Here is a 27070-nt window from a genome sequence, read left to right on the forward strand (position 1 = left end):
CCACTCGGGTAGGTCACACTGGGCCTTGGCCAGTGGTGGTCACCATCTCTTTGGTGTTGTCCCAGATGGGTTCAAGCTAACTTAGGAAAACTTAGGACACTGTAGCCCACTGTCAGGGTTTAGGCAAGAGAAAGGCTTTGCGTCCTGTGGTTTGAGGGTGCAGCCTGCTCAGGCAGGGACATGGGACACGGGGGTCGGGGTTGGCTGGAGCCTGCTGTGGCTTCTCTGGCCAGGGAAAGGCTGCTGCCGGGCCCCCTGTCGTGTTGTACTCTTAGGCGCCAGGCAGGAGAGGCGGAGTTGGTTCTCTAAGAACCTCTTCTTGGGACACCCCCCCTACCCCACCCCTCCTTGCTAACATTCCCAGGTCAGCCCCTCTCAGGCAAAGTATGGAGCGGGGGCTTGTCTTTCACTGGCTACAATACGTGTTACTTAGGAAAGTGTGGCAGTTCCAAAAATCTGAACGTTTTTCAGCACGTGTCAGTCACCAGGACAGACCTGCGTGTGACCCAGTGTCCGTCTAAACCACAAATGTGGTTTCGGAACCTAGTTGTGGCCTGGATGCTTTTTTTAGGATTGAGGCCCTCGAAGGAGAGCGCCCTACCCCAGACAGCTTCAGCCTTCCTCTGCAAGGGCGTTATATTTCAACAGCAAAGAAAATAGTTTTTACCTTTTTTCTAAATAGGCTTCTTTCTACCTCAGCAAACGCTTGTTTTCTCCAGTGGCCACGGGCTACTCATGAAGAAGTCTATTACAATACTCATTTGGGAGGGGGTGGGAGACGGTGTGGAGAGGAGCCAAACCTGGAAAAGCCTCTCCAGCTGGTTTGGGCCAAAGAGGAAACACACAAGGAAAAGGCGGGGTTTCGAAGGCTTTGCGTGCAGGTCCCTGGGGTCCGTGATGACTGCAGAGTCCGCATTCCAGCGAGTGTGCTCCGGGCACAGGGTTGTAGAGAGGGGCTGTGGCATTTGTTGACATTAGATGTTTCTGCTTCCAAGTGTCCTTAGTATGCCAAGTGTCAGGGCAGGGTGTTTTAAACAAGCATTATGTAAACAGTAGGCCTACAATGAGAATACCAGTGGGCTACGTGACTGGAGTCAGTAAGTCACGTGTGTGTTTTTTTTCTCTTAGGTCCATTTTCCAGACACTGAAAGAGCGGAATGGCTAAATAAGGTAAGAGTGCAGAGTCCTGAGTCCCAGACATCATGGGAATTAGGGGATGAGGTGCCATCTTTCCATATTTGGGAGTTGGGATGTTGACACTATGTGAACTCATTTGGACTTAGCAGTTGGCTTCTGCTCCCAAAAGAATGCAGTCATAAATGATACGTTAGTTTGCTTTTCCAAACAGTAAAAACGGGATTTCTGCCATGAGGGAATTAGTGAGGCATTCATGGTTAGATCTTTGGCCTCTGTCTTCTTTCCTGATCAGCTACTGCTCACATCTACTGTGTAATAGTCCTTAAGCCAAGGTTTTGGGAACATTATGATGAAGAGGGAAATGACTCTCCAGAAACCTAGTGACAGAGAATAATCATCTATTTTTATTTAAAAGGTTCTGTTTTTAGATCGGTGTACTTTGAAGTAGATCTCTTTTATCTCCATGTCTTCTGTGTCCTTAGAGCAGTGTAATGAAAAGTAATACTGGGAGTTAGTCCATCAGTAGAGAAACTCATCAAGTGCATCAAGATTATATGGTTGTAGAAAGCTTTTAGCAATGAGTTGGAACCTCGGGATATTTTTTTTTTTTTTGCTATCATTAAATGTGCTGATATGCTAAAATAGAACATTTAACTCAAATAACTAATTCCTGCAACATATTGGTTAATCAATAGTTTGTAAAACATTTTTAAATTTAAAATTGTGTTGAATTTTGCATAACAAAAAGGACCCTCTCCCCTTTAATTTTCAAAAATTCTGGTAAACTGTAGGGGCATAATTTCTCATGATTTAAGTGCACTTTGTGTTACAACATTTTGTTTAACATGAGTTCTTTGTCCTTTCCAGACTGTAAAACATATGTGGCCTTTCATTTGCCAATTCATAGAGAAGTTGTTTCGAGAAACCATCGAACCAGCTGTGCGGGGAGCAAACGCCCACCTCAGCACCTTTAGTTTTACAAAAGTCGACATGGGTCAGCAGGTCAGTTGCTTCTAAGTACCCTTGCTTGTGCACATGGAGAAATTGCTGTGAAGACTTACGGTGCCATGTTCAGTTGTTTCAGGTTCTTTTCTGGAGAACCTTGCTCCCTGGGAAGGTGTGGCGGGTCTCTGCAGCTCCTCCCCGGCCGGGTCTGGCACTGCGTGGGTGCCCGCACTGCGTCTGTCGGGCGTGCTCACTGCCCTCTTTCGCTCACTGTGGTCTTTCAGCTAGTTCAGGTTCACGGGGGCGGGCGGCGGGGGGAGTTCCCTTAGTTCTAGCGTGTCTTTCTACACCACACCCTCTGTCAGAATGACCTCTGTATAGTTTTCAGCAATCTGGTTGGTTGGAAAGGGAGGTTGATATGTGAATTCACATGAAAGGTTCGGTAATTGACAAAGATGTCTACAACTGAGGACTCCAGTGCCGGTCTTGTAGGCATCTAGGCATCGCCGTAATTACATAGGTGAAGGGAAGGTAGATTTGTTCCGAAGATTATGTTACAGGCATACCTTATTTTGTTGTGCTTTACAGACAGTGTGTTTGTATTACACATTGAAGGTTTGTGGCAACCCTGCATCAAGTCCATTGACACCATTTTTCCAACAGGCTCAGATGATGGTTAGCAATTCTTATCAATAAAGTATTTTTAATTAACGGTTGTAAATGTACAACCGTTTTTTAGGCATATGCTATTGCACATTTAACAGACTACAGTATAGTGTAAACATAACTTTTAGAGGCACTGGGAAACCCAAACCTTCACGTGACTTGCTATATTGCAGCGTTCGGTCTGGACCAAACCCACAGCGTGTCCGCGGTCTGCCCGTAGGTGCCAAGGAAAGCTGCTATTCCTAATAGCACTCTGGTGAAAATCTCAGGACTACATCTAAATTAGTTAATCACGGCAAGTTTCCTTTTTTATTCTTTAAGTCACTGTTGACTATAATTAGCAACAGTTTAAGGTAACTTTTTTACTGAGGTGTGGTTGACATAAAACATTATATTAGTGTCTAAGGTAACATTGTTTTATGGACCTAATAAATGTTCAGAGCCCAGTATTTTATCACCCTCCGCAGTTGACAGGCAGTTAGTGCCCGTACGGCGGAGCCAGACGGCGCGCAATCACTGCACCATGTGGCGCAGGTGAGATTGCTTCACCCGGTGGGGTTTTCATGGACGTGGCTGAGGCTTGTGAGACTTGGTTGCTGTGTTGTGTTTGTCCCGGCAGGTCCGTTCCCACCCACACTCTCCAGGTTGCCTTCCCTGGTGGGATGCGGTCTCTGTGCCCAGAGCTCGTGTCGCCTGCAGTTACTGCATGCGGTACGGGCGGACGCCGGTGCGTGGCTGTGTCCTCCAGTGCCAGCGGTGAGCGCACAGGTGCCCGTGCTGTGTCCTTCTGTAGCCAAGATGGTGGCAGCAGATGGATACAAGTTAGAGTGCTGTGTGGGCATGATGCAGAGCGCAGGGCAGGAAATATTTCCCTTTTCGACATCCACGTAAAGTCTTTTCCTGCATATTCTTTTCACAACCCCTTAGCTGGTCCCCTTAAACAGTGTAAAAACCATCCTTAGCCAGAGGCCAGCTGTAGCCTGCAGGCCTCTACACGCAATGTAGGCTTGCTACTACTGGTAGAGACGGAGAGTTTGGAGCCCAGCCAGTTTGCTTTAGGACTATTCGTTTATTTTCATCCCGTGCTTTAACTGAGCTCATCACTGGTGCACAGTGAGAATGTTGGGGGAGTGCTGACTCAGTGAAGGTACATTGTATCGGTTGCACTGACATCTTCCAGGTGCCAGCGGACACCAGGGCCTGCAGAGCCATGAGCTTTGTCCCCGTGGGGTGTCCGAGCTGAGTCCTTCAGGGCCCTCAGGGGGCTCTTCCTTAGTGCTGCTGGGTCATCTGGAGTGGGCCTGGCCTCCCTGCTTCCAGCCTGCCATCTAAGGACGCATTAGAGGAAGGACGCATTCTCGAAGTCACACGTTGAACGAGAGCACTGAGTCCTGAGCTCACCTTCTCTTGTCCCTGCAGTGGACCGACTGTGTCCTTTGTGGTCATCAGTCTGTACTGTCTGAGCTGGTCCCCTTAGGGGAAGCCCGGGACCCTGGGACAGTAGGGAAGGCAGCCTCCCAAAGAAAGACGCAGAGTGTCATCCTGCAGCTCGTTGAGGGTCAGATCTCAGGACACCCAGACTGTCCAAGTAAGCGGTAGCGACCAAAGGGCAGGTATTTCTTCAGCTTGAGTTTTTTTAATGCTCAGATGTTAAGAACGTTCTTAGACATGATCTGAAATTCATAAATGGGAAAAGGTTTTGAAATGATGTTATAAGCAGGTCCTTGAAATGTAACATTTATTGTAATCTGCCTTTTCTTTTTACAGAGTCATTTGATTCAGACTCTATGTCATGTGTTAAGTGTGGAAATTATAAATTATATCTCCAGCTAGTATTTTTGATACACTCAGAAGTCCCATATTTGTGAAAATCTTAAGAAAAGAAAAATTACAAAACATAAAAAAATGAAAGGAGGTTATGTTTCAAACAGTGTAGTCAGCATAGAATAGAGAGAAAGTAAATTGGAAGAGACGAGGGCTGAGGGGCTTGGGAAGGAGCAAACGCCCGTGACTCACGACCCCATGGGCAGCCCGACGCATTGTCTGTCACTCGGCGCTCAGTGCTCGCCGCAGTGTGTGAAGCTCCTCGCTCTCCTGTGTCCTGGAGTTTCACAGGAACCTCGTGAGCTCAACCCCAGTGTTCTCGTCGTCTCACAGACAACAAGACTGAGGAACAGAGGTTAAATAATGCGCCAAAAGTGAGACACCTACTAGGACGCTATGAAAGCAGAGTGTTCATTCCCGATGCTTAAGCTTGTTCTCTTCTGCTCTATGCCCTGTTGCAATGTTTCGTGGTTTGTCGGTTTGTTTTTCTTTTAACATCCCTACATGTTAAAATAAGCTGCCTCTTGTTTCAGCCCCTCAGGATCAATGGTGTTAAGGTGTATACTGAAAATGTGGACAAAAGGCAGATTATTTTGGACCTTCAGATTAGGTAAGTTTATATTTGTATTGTTGTAGTTAATGTCACTTAGCTGTCCCCATAAGGTGGATGGTGTGATGAGCACACTTCTTCCCTGCTGTTTAGTTGGATTTGACCAAATTCTTGATGAAGACCCAATTTTATTTACTTTCTGGGTCTCAGTTCCTAATAGTCTAGATAATTGCCATTCTTAAAACATGTGAAATGAAAGCAACTAAAGGCACTACAAGAAAACTATAAACAAGTATCACTTATAACTATTGATGCCAAAATCCTCAACAAAATAATAGCAAACTGATTTCAGCAGCATGTTGAAAGGATCATACACCACGACCAAGTGGACTTCATTCCTGCGGCTCAGGGATTGTTCAACATGTGAAAATCAATCACTGTGACACACCACATTAATAGAATGAAGGAAGGAAACCACGTGATCATCTCAGTTGATGAAGAAAAAACATTTGATAAAATTCAACACTGTTTCATGATAAAAACACTTAACAAACTAGAAAAGAAGGAAACCACTTCGGCATAAAAGGCATATATGAGGAACAGTATATGAGGCATATATGAGGAAATCCTCAATGAAAGACTGAAAGCTTTTCCTCTAAGACCAAGAACAAGATGCCACTCTCACCACTTGTATTCACAGGGTACCAGAAGGCAGATTAGGTAAGAAGAAAAAGGAAGAACAGGCATCCAGGTTAGAAAGGAAGAAGTGAAATTATTTCTGTTCACAGATGATACAATCTTCTATATAGAAAACCCTGAAGATTCCACAAAAAATTCTCTTAAAACTAATAAACAAATTCAGCAAAGTAAGAATACAAAATCAACATCAAAAAATCAGTTACATTCTATACACCAAGAATGAACAACAAAACGGAAATTAAAACAATGTCACTTACAGTGAATCAAAAAAATAAAATACTTACGAATTAACAAAGGAGGTGGAAGACTCATACAGTGAAAACTACAAAGTATTGCTGTGAGAAAATAAAGAAAGCATAAATAAATGGAAAGACATTCCATGGTCATGGTTTGGAAGACTTCATACTGTTAAGTGTCAACACTAAAAGCAATCTGTAGAATCAGTGCAATCCCTATAATCATACCTGATAAGGGATTGATCTCTAAAATATATAGAGAACTCCTATAACTCAACAACAAAAAAACAAAATAACCTGCCTGAAACATGGGCAAAGGACTTGAATAGACCTTTCTGCAGAGACGAATACAAATGGACAACAGGCACATGAAAAGATGCTCGGCCTCACTAATCATCAGGAAGATGCAGATCAAAACCACAGTGAGATACCACCTTACACCCATGAGGCCAGCTCCTGTGAGGCTCCAACAACAAGAACAAGTGTTGGTGAGGACGTGGAGACATTGGGACCCTCGTGCACTGCAGGTGGAAATGTAAAATAGTGCAGAGGCTGTGGGAAACTGGAGGTTCCTCGAAAACTTAAACATATCATCACATGACCCAGCAACCCCACTTCTGGGTATATGCCCAAAATAATTGAAAATAAGGCCTCAGAGATACTTGTGCACCCGTGTTTATAGCAGCAGCATTCACAACAGCTAAAACACTTCATTGACGGATGAATGGATAAGCAAGAAGTGGTGTATACACTCAATGGAGTATTATTCAGCCATTAAAAAGAAGGAAATCTTGCCATATGCTGCAACATGGATGAACCATGGGAACATTATACTAAATGAAATAAACAAAAGGACAAATTCTGTATGTTCCACTTATATGACATCATAGAGTAATCAAATTCAGAGATAGAAAATAGAATGGTGGTTACCGGGGGCTGAGGGGTTGGGTCGTTAAAGATTAATGGGGACAGTTTAATTGCAGTTTTGCAAGAAAAAGAGCTCTAGGGATGGATGGTGGTGATGCCTGAACAACAGCGTTAACAGGCCTAAGACCACCGAACTGCACTCTTAACAATGGTGGATTTTTTGTTATGTATATTTTATCACAAACAGAATTGGAAAAAAATACATTGAGGTTCTGGCAGATGCCAGAGGCCATGGCTGGCATTAAAAAGGTGGTTTTCTTTGTTTCCTGTCCTCCTTCTTCGTGACCTTGCTCATGGCTTCCTGCACGTGTGTGAGGCCTGATACATGGTTGTGTTTACAGGGCGACTGTGGAAGTGTGCTGACTGATGGACCCGGCTCAGTTTTTTTCTTTTTTTGATCCTTGACTGAGGATCATTTTATTTTCTAACGTCATCTTTGAGTTTCTAAAGTATGTGAACATAGTAAATGGACACAGGTAGTACTAATTCCCTTCATTTTAGAGAAGGACACAGACTGTCTGTAATGATCTTATGTGTAAAAATCTGCATCATTAAAATATTTGGCACTAGTGTGAACACTTGCCGTCAGAGGAACAGAAGAGGAAGCCTCACGACGTCTTTAGTTCGGCTGTGCCCTGGACGAGCTCTCCACCTGGCTAGTGTGAGCTTTGTGAGGTAGGCGCCTGTTCTGCTCCGGCACCGAGGGAGGACTTCACACGCATTCGTTACACAAACGTTTGGATGTGTCAGTTCATGGCTGCCGTTCCACCGATGCAGTCGGACTCGCCTGGTTTTAGTGATAACCACAGGTGCAGACTATGCTGCTCAGATACTCAGGTCTGAAAACACCTGCATTCTGCCTGTCTTGTGTGTTCCAGACAAGGACCTTATCCACATTATTGGCAGTAGAGACGGGGAAGGAGTAATTGAAAGACATTAAGAAATACAATGATCAAGTCTTAGGGTGAAGAAGAGGGACGTGTCAAGATGGTTTCATAATAGATTATTGGTGATTTTACAAACTAGGCAGAGAATCGTGCTCTGTGAGAAGAACGTTAACACCAGGACAATGAATGTTGGAAGGATTTCATCCCAGATGCCTTTGTTAATATTTTGCTCGTGTGCGTAGACATTCTCTGCAGCGTTTGTCAAGCTGCCCGCACATGTTCTCAGGCAGTAGTGTGACATCTTTCATCCGGAGTCAAGGTGGGGGTCAAATCAGATCCCACCCAAAACGTAGTTGACACTTCACGTTTATATTAGGAATAGATGCAAGCCTTCCATTCAGCATCCCACTACATTCATGTTTGTTTCATGTTAATGGTTGAAATGACTTAATCATTGAGAGTCAAATGCTGTCTCGGGGACACTGTTTCTAACCTTTGATGGCACGGAGTGCTGGAGCTCTGCTACGTAGTTTTCCCAGGACGGGGGAGCGCAGGCACAAAATTTACTTGTGGCGAAATAGATCTAGACTTTTCTATGTTTTAAACAAATACATTTGTTTATAAAACAAATCAAAACTACATCCCGTCATAACACTGCTCCAGCATTGCACTTTGGGAAGTAGCACTGGTAATAGTTAAGCCTACAGCAGGTGGCGTGTCCCATTGGAGCCATGATGGCTGCAACCCCGGAGGTGAAATGCTCCCACATGAGCCACAGTTCACAGCTTTGCCGACAGCCCGGTTTGTGCTGCTTTACTATTGTTTTCTTCAGATTGTATGTCTGGTAATGGTGACTAAGAGAATGTAATACAGAACTTTTTCTTTACTAGTTTTGTAGGAAATTGTGAGATTGATTTGGAGATCAAGCGATATTTTTGTAGAGCCGGTGTGCAAAGCATACAGGTAAGCGTTCTTTTAATTTCATAGTCTTCTAAAATTGTCAGTGTTCTGGTCAGAAAGAAAATTGTAAAGTGTTTATGAAGTCGGAATTTGTTTGAAGTTCTGTTTTTATCTGTAGGTTAGATTTGAGAAACCGGAAGTCAGATGCTGAGTCATTCAGGCAGGCGGCGTCGCGTCAGTAAATGGCCTTTGGAGTGGCTGCCTGTGACATGTTCTGGTTTCCCGTCTCAATTTAGATCCATGGGACAATGCGGGTGATCCTGGAGCCGCTGATTGGAGACATGCCCTTGGTGGGGGCCCTGTCCCTCTTCTTCCTCAGGAAACCAGTAAGTCGAGGTGCTGCTCATGCTTCCCTTCTCCCCCTCACTGAGGTGCAAGGGCTCCAGAGGGAGAGGCAGCGCTCTCCTTGGCTCACTTCTATCCCCCGTTCTGCCTGTGAATCCCGTGCGTGCTCACGCTCCTTTAGACCCTGATGGATGGCTCCGTTTCCTTGAATAGATAACTTTTTTTCCTTACTATAAAAATGCCACGTTTGTCACAGAAGTTTTGGAAACAGAGACTTCTTTTTAAGTGTAGGTTTCTAATAGGCATTCAGCACCTATCACTGAGTATTTATAGACACTAGCTCGTTTACTCCTCTTACCGCTGTCGGTACACACGACGTGGTTTCTGTTACTGACCAGGATTGAGAGTCTCATTTGTCCACGCCACAAACCAGTGGGGTTGGAGGCTCTCCGGGACCAGCCTAGTCTGCCAGAGCTGCTGTTCTCGCCCTACGCCACGTGTAGTCCCCCTGCAGCCCCCTCGCCCCCGACAGAGGCTGCCATCATTCCCGTGCAGTGTCTGCAGCTATGCACTGGGCTTTTAAGTCATAAAGATGTTATGATTGAGTTATATTCTAACACTTGGATAACCCATAATGAATGTTACCGTTTTACATTGTTACATACATATGTTACTCCATTTTTGTTCTAAGTAGTCAATACTTATTAGCCACAAAAGTAAGGCAACAAAAATACCCTTCCTATCTAGAATCCTCCCTCTCCCCTGGGTGGCTCCTCCTCACCAGCTCCTGCAGCCTCTGACTGGCGCCCTGCCTTGGCTCTGTCCTCAGGAGACCGCACCACAGGGCGGGCCATCTTCCCAAGGTGCACACTGACCCTCAGGCGTCGGCCGTCTCTCACCTGCAAACAGTTGCCGTAGTCTCAATAGGGTTCTCTCCCAGCCTCGTGTCCTGGCACTGCCCCAGGAGCGTCCCAAGTTCCAGCCACAGGGAAGAGACCGTCCGGGGAGCGCACTGACCCATCATCCCTCACCTGTTTCTTTTCCCAGAATGCCGTCTTGGCCCTTTGTGTCACTCCTTCCCAGGACAGAGGTGTCAGGTTCCCTTCTCACTCCCATGGCGCCCAGATAGGCCTGTGGGCTGTAGCACACTCCTTGCTAACTCTGAGAAAGCCACACCACGTCCGTCTCCGTACAGTTCGGTGTCTGATGGATGAATCGATCTGTTTCTTAGGCACCTCTCCACGAGATTCCATTTTTATAATCTCTGATGCGCCCTTTCTGGAGGTGCCATTAACATGTATATTTTTAAATGGGAATATTTAGTGTATAATTTGATTCAGATAACTTAATACAAATTACTGTTGTTGGGTTTTTAAAATGTGGGTTCATGTAGACCAAACTACACGTGGTACTGTTTTGCATAAAAACAGAAGAATTAAATGTCATCACTTTCTGTTAATATTGACTTTATTCCATTTGCTTTTTATTGCTTAAATAATGGGCTTATTTTTAATGTATTTCAACTACAGTAGTCCCCCCTTCTCCATGGTTTTGCTTTCCGCAGTTTCATTTACCCATGGTCAACCATGATCTGAAAACATTACATGGAAAATTCCAGAAATAAACAGTTCATGAATTTTAAGTTGCATGGCTTTCTGAGCAGCAGTGACGTCTCGTGCTGTCCTGCTCATCCCACGTGGGACGTGACTCATCCCTCCTGTCCCATGTCACCACACTGCACATGCTCCCTGCCTGTTAGTCACTCGTTAGCTGTATTGGTTATCAGATGGACTGTCGCGCTGTCACGGTGCTTGTGTTCAAGTAACTCTTACTGTTATAATTGCTCTGTTTTATTATGAGTTATTGTTGTTAGTCCCTCTCTGCCTAACTTACAAATTAAACTGTATCATAGGGATGTACATATAGGAAAAAGCATAGTGCATGTGGGGTTCGGTACTCTCCGTGGCTTCAGGCATCCACTGGGCGTCGTGGCACGGATCCCCCCAGGTAAGGGGGGACCACTGTACACACAACATGGTACAGTTCAAACGTTATGAAATTTATTAAAATCTTGACAAATGAGGAGATTCATAAATGATTTTAAATGCATGTTTTTCCCCCACATACAAGTTGTTTAAAAGCCAGTATGTTTAAGAAAGTACCTTCAAGAATGGGTGTGAAAACCTGATCTTTAACAAATTGCTATATATTTTTAATTTACAGTAAATTTTTTAAGAATTTAAAGAAAGGCCTTTTTTTTCAGTTTAGAATGGGACAAAATCCACATGTTCCTCAAAACTTAGTGTGGATCTGTCATAGGTATGTTTACCTTAAAAATAACATCATAATATTAACTTCCAAACAAAGTTTCAGTGCTCAGCAGAGAAAGATGAGGCTGTGAAAAGTGTAGAATCATTCATTTCCTTATATGGTGAGTAAAGTCACCAAACATGCCTCAGAGAGAAGGGGATTTTTTTCAGTTACTTTCAACTGGAAAATATGACAACAGAATTCACTGCTGGCTGCCAAGGAATTCTTCTCACTCTAGTGAAATATACAGCTGGAGAGATTTGGGGGTTTTTTCCTTTTCTTTTTTGATTATGCAGATGATTTAGAAGCATAGTGTCAGAGACCTTTATGAAACCTTTGCACATTTTTCTGCTTGTTGATTTCTTCAGATTAGTTTTGATAATGTGCTACTTGTTTAATAAAAAACTAAAACAAATTCTGAAATGATGAACTTTTGGAGTACAGGATAGCATGACGGTTAAATGACAGATGGTTGTCAGACAACCTGGTTCCACCCCTAGTTCTTTCTCTTCCTACTATGTGCTTTGAACATTTTTAAGCCTCAGTTTCCCCGTCTTTAACATGGGGATTACAGTAATACCTACCCACAAGATTAAACTTCAGTGGCTGTAAAACACTTAATACAATGCCAGGCACGTACATGTGCTCAGATTTTTAAGGAATTAAGTATTTTCCTTCATGTCGGTTTAGCATTTTGGTGGGATCCCAACACAGGAGGCCAAGTGTTGGTGAGCACAGGGCGTGGGTGCAGGTTCTGGCAGGAGCCAGAATAAGCCAGTGTCTGCCTTCAGACGTGTCCGTGGAGTTGGCCACTCACTCGTGCTAACTTGGCATTTGGAATCACTCTGGCATATGCTCATAGGGGTGTTTCAGAATCCTCAGGTCTCTCTTAGAACTATACTAAGAGTACCGATTGGGCTAGAGCCTGTGTGGGAGGCCCTTTCCCGAACTTCTCCAGGAGATGGGTGGGGCTTGCTCGGAAGGGTTTATCCTAAGGAGGTGCTCAGCTAGCGGAGGACATGTTCCCTGAGTCTGGACCACAGATGGTGGCAGTAACGTCTCCCTTTTAGAGCGATTGTGAAAAGAAACTGAGTCCTGTTAGCTAGGACTCCAGCAATTGAGGTACCTTATGCAAAGGAGGGGCTTTATGTGAAAATAAAAACAGCATATGTTGGTGGCTCATGAAGCCTATCCAGGGGCTGCAGTGAACTGTAAGGAAGAGACTGCAATGTGGAATTTGAAGCCGTCTTGACTGCCTCTGATGCTGTCACTCCTTTGCTCTCCTCTTTGTTGCTGAGGCCAGCTTTTCTGTCCTCCAGCCCACGTGCCAGAATCAGGGCTGCCAGTGCTCCCAGAGGGCACTGAGCCTTCCTGCCTTCCCTTCATCCTTCCCTTGCCTATTCCAGCTTGATCAGAGCGGCGGGAGAAGGAAGGTTACAGTGTTTGAGTAAGGCTCCCAGGAGCCAAGCCTACGTCCCTGCATAGGAGGCGGCCGTGAGGTAGAGAGGCAGGCGGGCCGGACAGGTCCACACGGGCCACTGGCCTGAGGAAGGTCCCAGACCCACACCTCACACTACGTCACCGGGATACTTTGGGGGTGTTTATCTCGCCAGGTCTTTGGGTTTCTTTTATTTTTTTAAAGAAAAACTATGAATTTATTTTTAAATATATGTCACATGAAAATACTTTGGAAATGGGATAAGTAGATTATTCAACAATACATCTGTACATATCTGACCACCAACATGTGGATATAATTAGAATTTCTACATGATCTTGATGGATTTCTCTGGGTTTCTTGGATCTATCGTTTGAGAGCTGTCACTGGTTTGGACAGTCTCGCCCGTCCCAGGGGTGGGGACGGGAGCTCTGCGTTGTCCTGGCCCGTCCTGGGCCTTGAGGCTCTTACAGTAAACCTGCCCTCGTCTCTGGAGGGTCTTGTGCAGGTGAGTATTGACCCAGCCATCGGGGTCTCTCATGGCCACAGCTTGGGGTGGTGTCCGCCCTCCCCAAGGCACACAGGGTGTCGTCTTCCCTTCCTGCCCCCCAGCAGCAGTGGGCCTTTGCCCTGTGAGCCCCTTCCCCAGGGCTTCTGTTCCTTACAGTGGGAGGCAGGTCTGTGTTTCCAGCAGCAGCTGCTCCCTCTGCAGCCTCGTCCCTGCAGGAAGGGTTCCCTTCGGCTCCCAGTCTTTGCAGCGAGCACACACGGCTCAGCCTCCCGAGTGTCTGGATTGCAAAGGGTTTTCGCTGGCCCACCCACACATGGCCTTCGGCCGTTAGGATCTAGCTGGAATCATGTCACCTGCCCAGTGGTGGCCTCGTCCTCCCATCGAAACTGCCTCTCAGGTAGGGTTTCATGTTGGCTGGTGGCCCTGTCACCTCAGGTCTCCTGTGCACTCAAGAGTGATGTTCTTTCCATTTTCCTCATCCCGAGTGGAAGCTGGAAGTTCCAGGAGCTTTAAAACGTAAGGAAAACATTCTTGACCTTGACCATCAGCCCAACTGACTAATTCAGAAATGCTGGAGAAGGGTGGGGGCTACTGGTGTGTAGTCTTAGGGACTTCCCAGGTGATTCATATTCTGTACTGCAAAAATAGTTGAACTATAACTTTTACTACGTCCATCACACACGCATTATGGAAACACAGAGGGTGAAGCGCATGTCTGGTTTTCATGACATATACGGGCACGCTCGTGTTGTTCCAGGTGAAATGTGACCGTCACTCGTTCTGTTTCTCAGAGGAGCAGCCCAAAGAGGTGACTTCCCGCCTTTGCAGACAGACTCGCTGGCTCTTCAGTTTCCAGAAGCAGAGCTTAGTCATTCAGACGCAGGGCGCGGGCACTCATTCTAGTTCTTACCCCTCCTGGTGGATTCCTCCCTGGGTTCCTGGGCGGGCTTTCCAGACTCAGCTTTCAAACCCCATCACACACACTTGTTCTCACGCTCACACAGTCACACACTTGCTCTCACATGCTCATTCTCACACCTGTTGTCACACTTCCATGGTTACACACTTATTCTCCCACACTCACATATTTTCTCACAATTACACAGTTGTCCTCACACACTCACACGCTCATTCTCACACCCACACATTCATTTGTTCTCACACTCACACGGTTACACACTTCTCACACACGCTCATTTTCACGCTCACCCACCCATTCTCACACTCACCCACATGGTTACATACTTGTTCTTACACTTCCGTACTCATTCTCACACACAGTTACACCCCTTCTCACACGCTCACACTTGTTCTCACACACTCATTCTCATGCTTACACTCATCCTCACATTCATTCCTGGTTGCACGCTCGTTCTCACACAGTTGCACGCTCGTTCTCACACACTCACTCGCTCTCACTCACTGCTCCCTTCTGTCTCCGCTCTGGGTGCTTCCTCTTCCCCAGCCTCCCTGGTGCTCAGAGTCGTGTCAGCTCGGGGCCCTGAACTTGGGGCCCCTGCGTTGGGGGCCTTCTTTCTGGCATTCAGACCTCTTCTTCTCAAACCCAGGTGAGCCCTGGTCTTCCACAAGGCCTGCATCTGCCTCCCTGGCGTTTTGTTTCTCTGAACTTGGGCAGCATTTAAAGGTATCTCGTCATTTTGACGAGGGTCATGCGAGCAGGCCCTCTGTCGCCTGATGAGTTTAGAATCTCTAGGTGGCGTCCCTTCCAGGTGACCTGCCCTTTGGCAGGGCCTCTCATTAGTCCTGGAATGTTTCCTTAAGCTTCCTGATTCACCAAGATGCTGCTGGCCTGGAATCTACTGTTTCTTCAGAATTGCTGGTTCCTCTTAGTGACAGATACATGCAGAGATGATAATCGGGGTGCACGGGCGTGTGGTTGCTCTGGGTGGTCATTGCCTGTAGGCCTGGTCTTCCATAGGGGAGTGAGGGGAAGCAGGAGTTGATACTAACGTGAGCCATGCAGATTCAGGTCTCATGTCTTTTACGCGGAAAAATCATCATCTCCCAGGACTTCAAAAAATTGTTGCTATTTAGTTTTGGTTTTTCCAAAAGAACGTTGATCTTCTAGTTGATACTTATTATAACCATCCCCTTCTCCAAGGACCTTGAGCGGGATTTATTACTCCAGCCACATGGGTCATTGAGATCATGCGGTTTCCTGTGAAATTGGCATTTCTTTGCAAATATAAAGCATGAGGAATTTTATTACATGCAGTACACATTTTGATAGGAAAAGCAGTGTTTCTAATCAGTAGTTTTTACCTGTCCACATCCACTTAATGGAATCTTGGCCAACTATGCAGGGATTATTCTGGGATAAATACCCACTAGAAAAATGAGCAAACAAATAACAAATGTTGAATGGATGGATGGAACATATTCCACGAGTATCAGGAAAATGCAGATTGTAACAGTGATAAAGTACATGTTTTAACTGCCAGATGGACTAGTTTTTAATATCTCTTTTTAGTGAGGCTATAAAGAAAGGACATTTTCATACACTTTTGGTGGCAATATAAATTGGTACAGTATTTCTTTAGGGTAATTAGGTAGCAATTATCAACATAAAAAATGAACATGTATCTTTGACTAAAATGTCTGCCTTTTTAAATTCTAGTTTGCATGGACATGCAAGAACATGTGTGTACAAAGAAATCCAATGATTGTTCACTTAATAAAAGAGAAGTTGTAGATATTCTAAGTGCCCATCCATAGGAGTGTGGGTATATAAATTATATGATTTTACTGGAGAAAACTAGGACATTATCAAAAAAACAAAACAGGCAGCTCTTCATGTACCAACAAGGGATGGTGGCCTTGCTGTTTCACAAAGTGAAAAACTAGGTATGGGGCAGTACTATGTTAACAGAGAAATAAACCTGTATGATTTGACTTGATAATTGGAAATTATTTGGATATTTGATATGTTTTGTCCTTTTTTTAAAAACAGCTTTTAGAAATTAACTGGACAGGACTGACTAATCTTCTCGATATCCCTGGATTGAAGTAAGTATCATGCCATGTCCTGTGGTTGGCTTGTTGATGGTGTGATGTGCATTCTCGTGTCATAGAAACAATGCAAGGCGTTAAGGCCAGTCTCTTCCAGGCAGACTCTCAGCTGACACTCGAGTGAACAGACTGCAGGTGGGTTCTGTTCTCACAACCACGTCTGAGACCGCTGGACCCAAATGCACTAAAGCACAGTGGTTTTAGGACTTCAGACTGAGTCACTCACCCTGCATTTTACGTTTTGTTCATTATGAAGCAGTTTTTCAGTTCTGGTGTTTTAGAATAGTAGTAGCCTTTTAATATCCTACAAATTAGTTTTTAAATTTAGTTTTTATTATTTTCCCAGAAGAAATAAAACTTTAAAAGTGAATATTATGTTTCAAAACTAGCCCTTTCCGGGTTATTTTCGAGCTGTTGCCATTCCTCCTTGGAGGGTAAGTGTCAGTACTGGAGCTGGGAGCGGTGGGAGAGGTGAGAAGCCTGAGGTTCTGCATCGTCCCTGCAGCCCCTTCAGCAGTCTGTAGCAATCCAGGGTCTAAAGCATGACATTTTCTGCAGTGGGCCTATGAAACCATTAAGGGCACATCCCCACTGGGAGAGAAGTTGTGTCACAGTACATCTGCCCTCCGTGATAGGAGGAGACTGTGGACAGCACACCTGTCAGTCACTGCCAAGCCGGTTCTGACAGTGTAGCCTCGAAACCAGCTTTTGCTGGTTTTACTATTGTATTGGAAGGTTAAAATGCATTACTTATTGGTTAAAGTTACATATGTTTCTAATGGGTACTTTGCAAATCTGTGAATTTTCTTTTGCCTAAATTAGCTTAGAAATTAAATTATGGAAGGTTTGGTGTCAGTCTGTTTTTTCTATTCCTGTGTATTTGTTTATGCCCCTGAAATGGCCATTAGAACTTTATTTTGTTTCATTCTTAGGGGAAAATTTGGACTTTAATAAACTGAGGCATAGTGCTAAAAATAATGGTCTTTTTTAGGTACTGTGGTTTAGTGGGAATAGAAAAACACTGTTCTTTCAAAGATCTTTGGAAAGAAATGATAACTTAAAAGATTTGTCACAATGTTCACTAAGATTCTTGGTTGCAAACAACAACCCCAGCTCAAGTGGTGTTTGGTAGTAAGTAAATTAATGAGTGGCGAAATACTGTTTCTTAGACACAGTTGGCTCATTTATTCCCCAAGTGGGGATTGAGCACCTGCTCTGAGCCTGCCCTCATCTTAGTGCTGGGGTGGGTGCAGCCACGCACAAGACAACCGCACATTCCGCTGAGAGGAGCCTGGAGTGTTGTGGGGTGCCTTCAGGCACAGCCAGGTGTTGTCCGAATGATGCTGTGAGGTCTCTCTGTCCAGCTCTTGATTCTGCTCCTCTCCGTGTGGCCTTGTTTCCCGGCAGCTCTTGCTATGAGCTAGCAGCTGCTAGCCTCTTTTCTGCACGCTGAGCAACCTCAGTCAAAAAGGAACCTTTTCCCACTACTAGTTCCAGCAAGTTCCAGGGCTGACCTCCGTTTATCCACACAACCATGAACAAATTCCTGTGTTTCTGATGGTCAGGTTGGGGTCTTGTGCCCACCCCTGGAGGGGGCGGGATTAATGGCAATGTGTCTTTTACTGTACTAATTTTTCGTTTAATTTAAACATTCGCTGTAAATTTTAAACATTCGCTCGTAATATGTATGCTTTTAAGAGTGTTCACGTGCACCTTACTTAATTCTCACATTTACCCCAAAGAATAGGCAAAAACATTAAAAGTGCATGTGTTTCTTTAGCCTCCACATTTTTATCCATATCCTTTAGTTCTCTGTGCAGTGGTACATAGTGTTGTAAAATTGTTCCAGTACTTAGTACCCATGTAAAATGGGAAGTGAGAATAAACTGTAAATCTTTTACTTCCTTGGGAGCTATGTGTATATAACACAAGAGAAATTTAACATGATAAACATGGAAAGGGTAAATGGATGTTACAGTTTTCTCTGAAATATTATGGACATTTGAAATATTTCATGTTAAAAATAGAAATTTAATGAAATGTATATTAGTTATTTAGTGTTAAATCAATGAGAAAGTCTGTAAGCATGTGGGAAATGTAGCCAGAACAGTACCTTCTGTTCTCAGGATGAACCCCACATAGCAGGCACCACAGCAGTGTGACAGTTAAAGGGGTGAACGGCTGGTTTTAGATTTGTGTTGGGGAGTAGACGTCTCAGTCGTGTAAGTGGGGCCCGGTGTCATGTCTGTGGTGCGGTAACTAGCGCTGATGTGTCTGATACCCGTGTTCTTCTTACCTCCCACCTAACAGTGGCTTATCAGATACTATCATTCTGGACATAATTTCAAACTACCTGGTGCTTCCCAATCGAATCACTGTTCCTCTTGTCAGCGAAGTCCAAATCGCCCAGTTGCGGTTCCCGATACCAAAGGTAAGCGCGCCCAGCCTCTGCTAGCACTTAAGCATACCGTGGAGGCACGGTCCCGTCCCTGGGTGTTGTCACTTCCTGTGACTGCCAGTTCTCTCCTAGCAGCGACCCTGTACCGGGGGTCTCGGTGCAGTAGGTAGTCTGTCTGCCGCTCTCTCTAGGAGGTGGCTAGCGTGCATCCAGACCTCAGCCGGGAAGCTCACGTCCTAAAGGACGTGGTGACAGCTGAGTTAGCGTCTCAGAAAACCCACTGTTTGTCCTCATGAGTCGTAACAGCTTCGTGTTAGCAATGGGCACACAGGTGTTCTCTCAGACTGAGAGTGGAATGAAGAACACGGGAGAATAGAAAAGTGTATCTCTTCCTACGCTGAGTGGTCAGGAATATTACCCCGTCATTTCTAAAAAGGGTTTATGGGGAGAATGCCACCCTACCAAAAGACAACCTTACTGCCTTTGTTTGTCTTGAAAGAAATATGATTTGTCACTTACACATTTTAGGAAGAGAGAACTAATTTGAGAGTTTATGAATAGTATGTATTTCAAAGTTTTCGTTAACTGTCTGTAAAACAGGATTAATGTCAGTATTTCATGGGATTGTTCTAGAAATTGAATGATCAGTGCATACCAGGGGCTCAGTAGTAGGTCTGATACATCCTGTAATGTTAGTGTCACTTACGGAAGAACCCAGACAGGGTTGTTCTGTGACCCACGAGACCTGTGTAATCTGCCGTCCTCCTGCCCCCTGTGCGAGCCTGGCTCCTCGGGCTCTTGGAGCAGTCGCCCCGTGCCCTGCGCCCTGCACCCTGGGAGCTGCACCCTGCGCCCTGCGCCCTGTGCCCTGTGCCAGGAGAAGTCTCGCATCAGCAGCCCACACCTCCTCCCTCCTGTCTGAACAGTCCCACTTGCACCCTGTCGTCCTGCTCTGCTTTGGTTCTCCTTAGCACTGTCCCCAGAGGTTTTACACGCTCACTCTGCTGCTTTGCACGAGGAGAGGGTCTCTTTTCTGTTCCCCGTGTGCCGTGTTCTTAGGACGGGCAGCACGCAGCCAGCGGTCGTCGTCTAGGGGAGCTGGGGAGCCATCGTCCCGTTGTCCCCTGCTTTCCAGGGCGTTCTGCGGATACACTTCATTGAAGCTCAGGATCTGCAGGGCAAGGACACGTATCTGAGGGGACTTGTCAAGGGAAAGTCAGACCCCTATGGAGTTATTCGAGTTGGCAACCAGATCTTCCAAAGCAAGGTCATCAAAGAGAACCTTAGTCCAAAGTGGAACGAGGTGTACGAGGTAAGCACATCTTGTCAGCCGCCGGCTTTGTCCCCAACTCGCACCTGAATGTGGTTCATTTAAGCAGCAGTTCTGGTTCTCTTTGCTTTAACTTCCCATCTTTAAAAAGTATTGCACCTTCTGTCCCTCACTCAACAACATTCTTCTCAGGCCAGCACATAAAATTTTAAACCTTAATTACATAAAGCTATCACAATAATAATTGGGAAAATATTTTTCCTAATGTGAAAAATGCTTTATGTTGTTCCAACACATGTACGCATGTGCAAAATGAGATGATGTACTGTTCTGTAAATTTTCTTTTGATACACCGGATATCTGTATATGTCAGTAAATCTACATGGACCCCAGGTGTGATAGCCGTTGACTGAGTCGATCTGTCGTTTCTTTAACCTGAGAGGCCTTGGCTGTTCGGTTCAGCTTTATAGCCGCTGCTGTGCAACTGAAAGGTGGATGGATTTTTCTTCACTGGCCACCTTTTCCCCAGATAAAGCTCCTCAAGGTGGGATTGCTGCACAGAAGTTACATGTGTTTGAAATCACTGATACACTTTTTGCAGAGCTGTTGGGCACTAGTGCAGTTCACGTTCCACCGGTGTCTCCTCCCCTGGCCCCATCTGTGGCCAGAGTCCCCAGTCTCTGAGCGGTGCTTTGGCATTTGTGGCGCTTGGCTCGCCAAGGACCCTCTGAGTGGGGCCTGCACAAGGCTGTGTTGCTGTCCTGTTCGGGCGCCCTTGAGACTGACCCACTGGAAACACACATAACAGACTATTACTATGTGGGCACGTGTTTCCGAATGAGGAGTGTGTGTGGTTGGACAGTGAGACAATGTGAGTGCTTTACGAGGACTTAACCGCTGGAGAAAAATCCAGAAATCCACAGTGATACTTATTACAATGATCACGCTCAGGAGATGACCATGTTAGCAGACATGGGTCCTCATCGCAAGTCGTTCATGTTACAGGCTTTGGTCTACGAGCATCCTGGGCAGGAACTGGAGATCGAGCTCTTTGATGAAGACCCAGATAAGGACGACTTTCTCGGCAGGTAAACCCTTCGCGGCTGCCACACGGAGAGGGCTGCTCTTTCCTTTGAGTCGTCTCTTAACGCTACAACTTCAGAAATATACTCGTGCACGTGTTATATGTATTTTTAAATGGCTTTTGGACATTTGTTTCACCTTAGACTTCCTGAATCATGTTTTATTCCTAATAAGTTGCACATTTAAGTAAGAGAAAGAAAGCTTCTAGATCTGTGTCCCATCACAGCAGTCACTAACCACATGGAGCTATTTCAATGAAACTGATTAAACAAAATGTAAAGATCACTTCTGAGTTGTGCTCGCCCCATTTACAGTGCTCAGGAGCCACGTGTGTCCCCGGCCATCTTGCCGTGCGTGCAGCCTCGCGCTAGACAATAGAGGGGGCTTTTAAACTTTTTCAATTTGTTGGGGTTTTGGGGGCGGGTAGTAATTTATATTGTGCCCACCCACTGAAAAAATAAATGCTGATTTGTTTACTTCAACTGAACAAACAGTACAACTGGAGGGAAAAAAGGAGCTTTAAAAAAAACAAAAAGCTAAAAAAACCACTTTAACCTAATCTTTACATTTAACTGACTTTCCTTTGGCAGAAAAGATATAGGAATAGATGGCATTGGGTGGTTGGCCCCATCAAGAGTAGTCTGTGTGTTACGCTGTGACTTCAAAATTCATTTAATAAAGGAGCAACAGAAAGATTTAAAGCAGGGCAATGAACAGATCTAATTTGCATTTTAGTAAAACCAGTCTGTAGATGGATTGTTGGATGGAGACTGGAGACTGGCAGATCACCAGGAGACTATGTAACAGGGCGGGAGAGAGACGCGAGGGCTTCACGTGAGACAGAGCAGAGGGGCAGAGAAACACAGAGGCAACCATTCTTTGTCAGCTCTGGCTTCTGGGGGTGCTTTCAGTCTTTGAAGTAGAGCAGGCTTATTCAGCGGACATGGAGCAGGCTGTCTGGACATGCTGAGCGAGAGGCCACTGGGGCTCCAGGCACACGATGGTACGGAGTGCGGTGCCAGGTGGGGAAGGCCGTGAAGGCCTCACTCAGGTTCGAGTACTTGAGCTGCAGGAGCATGTTAGACGATGGCTGATAGTCTTGATCATTTCGGCACATTGTAAATACGCGTTGTGGGGAAGACCAGCCTTTTTACAGGTCTGGCCTTGGCTTTGCCAAATTGAGTGCTCTGACCTGCCAGAAATTCAACCCTTCTCTTTTCCTCACCCCTCTTCACACCCTTGGCTGTAAGCTGGAGGAAGCTTTTGGGAGAAGTCTGTTTCCTGATACACTGGGTAGCGTTTTGTACTTTTTCATAGACAAATGCCTGAGGTTTTTTCAGTTGTGACAAATCTGTTAGTGTGACCTAACGTGTTGTGTTGTTCTTTCTGCAGTCTTATGATTGATCTGACTGAAGTTGAGAAGGAGCGCCTGTTAGATGAAGTAAGTTTTCTCTGAGAATTGTTCCATTCAGTGAGCGCGGGCAAGGACCTGCTCCTTCTACCTGCAGGGTGTTCTGGAAGCGTCTCCTCGCCGGCTGAGAGCTTCAGCCTTCTAGTAACAGCAAAGGGAAGAGAAATAGGTTGAAGAGCCCAGTCATACAGTATATACTGAGCACCTCCTGATGGTAAAGATACCAGCACAAGCCAGCTTGATTCAGGCGGGCACGTGCTGTCCTTGGAGAGTCAGGGCAGAGGCCTGGGAGATGCTCCCTAAAAATGGGCGTTCGGAGACAACTGGCATTAGTGGCAGAGCTGGCCAGCACAGTCAGTGGGAAATTGTCACATGAAAGACAGCTGTGAATGCAGTGGGAAGTGACAGGAAGCAAACTACTTCCAGCAGGATATTGCTATCCGAATAAAAAGTACAAAAAAGGAGAAGGTGGTTGTGGCTTCAAAAAGGTGGGGAAGATTTGGGAGGTAAAGCACAGCTGACCAGAGCGCTGTGATCCTGCTTGCAGAGCAGCAAGTACGGTGGCATCCGGTGGGGAAATAGCTGAGTGCCTGCTGCATCCCCTTGCGGGGGGGCCACAGGCCCTGCACTCAGAGCGGTCTCTTCACACGGAGTGTGTGGGGACCCTCTTTGATGACCTGCTCTGTGGTTTGGAAACTCAAACAGCTGCATATTATTTTGTTAATTAGTATATAATGAAGAATAAAAACAAATACGCTAACTTGTTTGATATTGAAATTAGTATTTGGGCTTGATGTCTTACTATGAATGACGTCACAAATTCTGTTCAAGTCTGTACACAGAAGCCTGACAGTACTGGGAGGCGCTTGAATCCTTGTGTGTAAATTAGGGATGAAATAGCACCCACCTCACGGAGCTTTGTTAGAACCCAGTGAGTTAATACTGGAAAGCTTTGAGAATGGTCTCGGGCAGTGGGCGGTGCTGTGCGTGGTCTAGCGGGTGGACCTCAGAGCTGGCTGTGGCGGGATTTGGTCCGTCAGCGTCTGAGAGCTGAGGCTGCATGGAATCACCTGTGACTCTGGTGGGGCCTGTAATCTGAATGTGGATTCAGGCCTTCTGCTGAACTTGTGCTTTTCCCTGCAGTGGTTCACCCTGGATGAGGTCTGCAAGGGGAAGCTGCACTTGAAGCTGGAATGGCTCACGCTCATGCCAGACACCTCCGTCCTGGACAAGGTGCGTGGCTCGAGCAGCTGACGCCCCTGGACCTGCCAGGCTCAGTGTGCACGTCGTGTTGTGCTCCTCAGTGAAGAGACTGCAGCGACCTTTCCGAGTATTGTGCTACAAGTCCCTGCGCGGCAGCATCAGAATATATACAAGACAGGGCCCCCTTTAAGAGATTCACGGGTCATTTGCACCTGCCTCGTGGGCTTTGGAGAGCCGCAGGTCACCTGCGAGCTTCATTCAGCGATTTGTAGTCTTGCCATTAAAAGATGTCCGTTTTCATTCCCTCTGCTTACGGATAGTAGATGGTTGGTTTCCCACATTTCCCGTCTCCTTGAGCATTAGAGGCATGGTCAGGCCGCAGGAGTGTAAAACTTGTGGGAACATGCCTGCTCAGGCTTTCCTCCCGTTCTTCATAGGTGCTTACAGACATCAGAGCCGACAAAAGCCCAGCCAACGACGGTCTTTCCTCTTCCTTGCTGATCTTGTACTTGGATTCGGCGAGGAACCTTCCGGTAGGTAGCACTGTGAGGACTCCCGGGGGTGCTCATTCCTGTTGCTGGTTTCTCTTCACTCCAGCCTGAGTGGCAGGGGGCGGGATACTGTGACTTTCTACTCATACATCTGACTGATCATTCAGGATTCTCAGTGTTACCTTCCTCTGACGTGTTTTGTGAAGGAATCGCCAACACAGAGGAGGTTCCCAGAATTCCCTAGGAGTTGAGGAAGGTGTACTGTAGGAAATCACTAACTATTAGAATTTAGTTGCCTAAAGTATTTATTCTCCATCTGGCACGGGAATAAAACAAGGCAGCTCTGATGACGGACCCAGAGTTCATCGGGGCGGGAAGACGGGACAGTGGTGGGAGGGAGAGTGCTGTGCGGTGCCCCTGGAAGCCTGTCACACACGCGACTGGCTTCTGCGGCTTGCATCAGAATGGTTTACTCTTAGAAAAACACCTGTAAACAGTTCTTGTAGGTCAGGACTGTGACGGGGAGGAGCTCATACGCCTTCCGCCCCGTGAGGCTGCCTGCGACCCCCAGCACCAGACTTGATCCCACTGCTTGGGGCAGAGTGTTCACGACAATCGTACAGTCTTTCTAATGTTTTGAGTGCCTGTTCACTCGTTCGACAGATGGTCGTTCTTGCTTTATTTCATTGTGTCAAAGGCCAGTTTTGTTGAAGGACAGATGACTGCCCCAGGTGCAGGGTGCTTTCCTCCCAGGCTTATAGTAAATGCTCATTCATCAAGAGCATTTGTTCGTGTCTCCCTGTGTCCTCTGCCCCTGTGGAGACAGAGCAGAGCATGTTACTCTGTCCTTGGCCCTGCACCTCAGTGCTTCATGGGACTCCAGTCCTGGCTCCCCGGGGGCACCATGGTCAGGCCGTCTCCTTTATCTCAGAAACACATGCCCTCGTTTCATTCAGCACCTTTCACAGGTTTAAAATTGTGCAATAGTTGGGCTCTGCTCAAAAGCAGAGTAAACGTACTTTGGGTGTTGGTATGCTTTATTTAAAGTTTATTTAAAATCTGATTGATCATCTATTTTTTTCACACTGGAAACATGTAATTGAACTCTTTGTATGTAATTGTATATACAGTTGACCCTTGAACGACGTGGGGGCCAGGGGTGCTAACCCGAAGTCAAAAATCCGTGTGTAACTGACGTCACCCTCCGCATACAAGGGTTCCCAACCTGGGATCGAAAACACAGCTGACCCGAGTGACACAGGCATGAACCGTGCAGGTCCACTGGTGCACCTGTCGTTCAAGGGTCACCTGTAACTGACTCTTTCCATGAAGGTTTCTTGACTGATTATAACTTCTCAGTTCTTAATTTCTCTTACAGTATTGCCTTAACCTTTTGGCCAGCCTTTCAATCTGAAGTTTGTGGCTTTATCTGTTACAAACTCAATCTGGGAAAAGTGGTTTCCTTATTATTTAACTGTTCGTAGCAGTTCCTGTGTGGTAGAACTTTTTATTTCTAACCACAATCATGGCTGTTATCAAGCCTTATAATGCCTGACTGAAGTGAATCTGCTGTGTATTTTAGGAAACAGAGAATAGTATTGGGGAATTGGCAAGAAGGCCCTAGGCCTCTCTTCAGAACTGTTTTATCAGATTAAATTGAAATTTGAGAAACATCACGTGAGAAAAAAAAGATGACTTTGTTAACCTTCTGTTAAAGGGGCACTTTGGGCAGAAGGGTGCTTGGCCGTCAGAGGCGAAGGATCTCTGCCAAACCGCTGCCTGCTGGGCATTTATAGTAAACGGGAGCGACTGCCAGCGGCTCTCCCGCGTTTCGGGGGTTCCTTGACTGCCCTCTGCACTCTTGTGATTAGTGCTTCTTCTGTGCTCATGACCACAATCCATCATTCTGTGCTTTCTCCTCCCATTTCCACTTTCCTAAGAGTATCTACGAGGGAAACTTTGGGTGTGGCTACTTAAAAGAGAGGCGAGCGTCGGGACTAGTGTTTTGTGAAAATACTGCCTCAGTCTATAGAGCACTATTTGTGAGTTCTCCCGTGTTTTCTTCCTTTTGTTTTAATGGAGACTGCTAGAATGTGGACTGGAACTTCTAACCATCTATCAATGGTGGAGTGACGTGGCATGCTTTTTAATTTTCTTGCATGATTTCAGTTGTGTGTGTGTGTGTATGTTTTGTGTTTGTTTTGTAAACTGTGACAGTGCTGTGACTAACACTGGTGATGACATCTGATGATGAGATGAACAAACCTGGTGAGTCATCAAGAAGCCTGAGATTCCTAAACTGCTACTCACCCACCAAAAAATAGAAATGAAAATTCTTCTGAGGAAAAAAACGAAGCCATAATGATTCTGTTGATTTTGTCGTGTTCATCTCAATGTGAGATGTAAATATTTCTTTGCAAGCTTTCAAAAGACTTCGTTAAATCTAATTCCTCCTTCTGACCAAACAAAGAACTGTCTGGACTTGGCTTTCCTTAAAGTCCCAGCTGTGCCGAGGGTGACAGACATTCACCTCTTCCCCTGAAAACTTGACTTTGACATCACTGTTTAACCAGAGTCCCTAAGGGAGAAAAAGATGATGGAGTTTGTGATTGAGCGTCTTTAAAGGAACTTAAAGAATTTCCTGGAGTGGGCAATCGGGTGCTTGTAACCTGTCCGGGCAGCTGGTTTGGATCTCATTGTGTCTGTCTCCCATGGGTCTTGCTCGGGCACCTTGACTCCTGGCACTGTTCTCGGTGCTTTTAGCAGATATTTTTACTTGCTTTGGTGTATGAGGAAGCCACCCAGGGCT

General features: G+C 45.8%; 1 protein-coding gene across 3 annotated transcripts in view; it reads left to right on the forward strand.

Annotated features, from left to right (window-relative positions):
- ESYT2 (extended synaptotagmin 2) overlaps nt 1-27070 on the forward strand; it is a 64360-nt gene that overhangs the window by 16184 nt on the left and 21106 nt on the right. For 2 of the 3 annotated variants that reach the window (XM_033098663.1, XM_033098662.1), the window contains exons 2-13: nt 1129-1170; nt 2005-2139; nt 5106-5182; nt 8762-8834; nt 9068-9157; nt 16347-16402; nt 18716-18836; nt 19939-20115; nt 21079-21161; nt 22549-22597; nt 23711-23800; nt 24208-24303. In XM_033098663.1, the coding sequence (XP_032954554.1) occupies nt 1129-1170; nt 2005-2139; nt 5106-5182; nt 8762-8834; nt 9068-9157; nt 16347-16402; nt 18716-18836; nt 19939-20115; nt 21079-21161; nt 22549-22597; nt 23711-23800; nt 24208-24303 (1089 nt within the window). Of the gene's footprint in view, nt 1-1128; nt 1171-2004; nt 2140-5105; nt 5183-8761; nt 8835-9067; nt 9158-16346; nt 16403-18715; nt 18837-19938; nt 20116-21078; nt 21162-22548; nt 22598-23710; nt 23801-24207; nt 24304-26201; nt 26304-27070 lie in introns of all 3 variants that reach the window. The other variant, XM_033098664.1, reaches the window with a different exon arrangement.

This window comes from Rhinolophus ferrumequinum, chromosome 26, assembly GCF_004115265.2.
Source record: "Rhinolophus ferrumequinum isolate MPI-CBG mRhiFer1 chromosome 26, mRhiFer1_v1.p, whole genome shotgun sequence".
NCBI lineage: Eukaryota > Metazoa > Chordata > Mammalia > Chiroptera > Rhinolophidae > Rhinolophus > Rhinolophus ferrumequinum.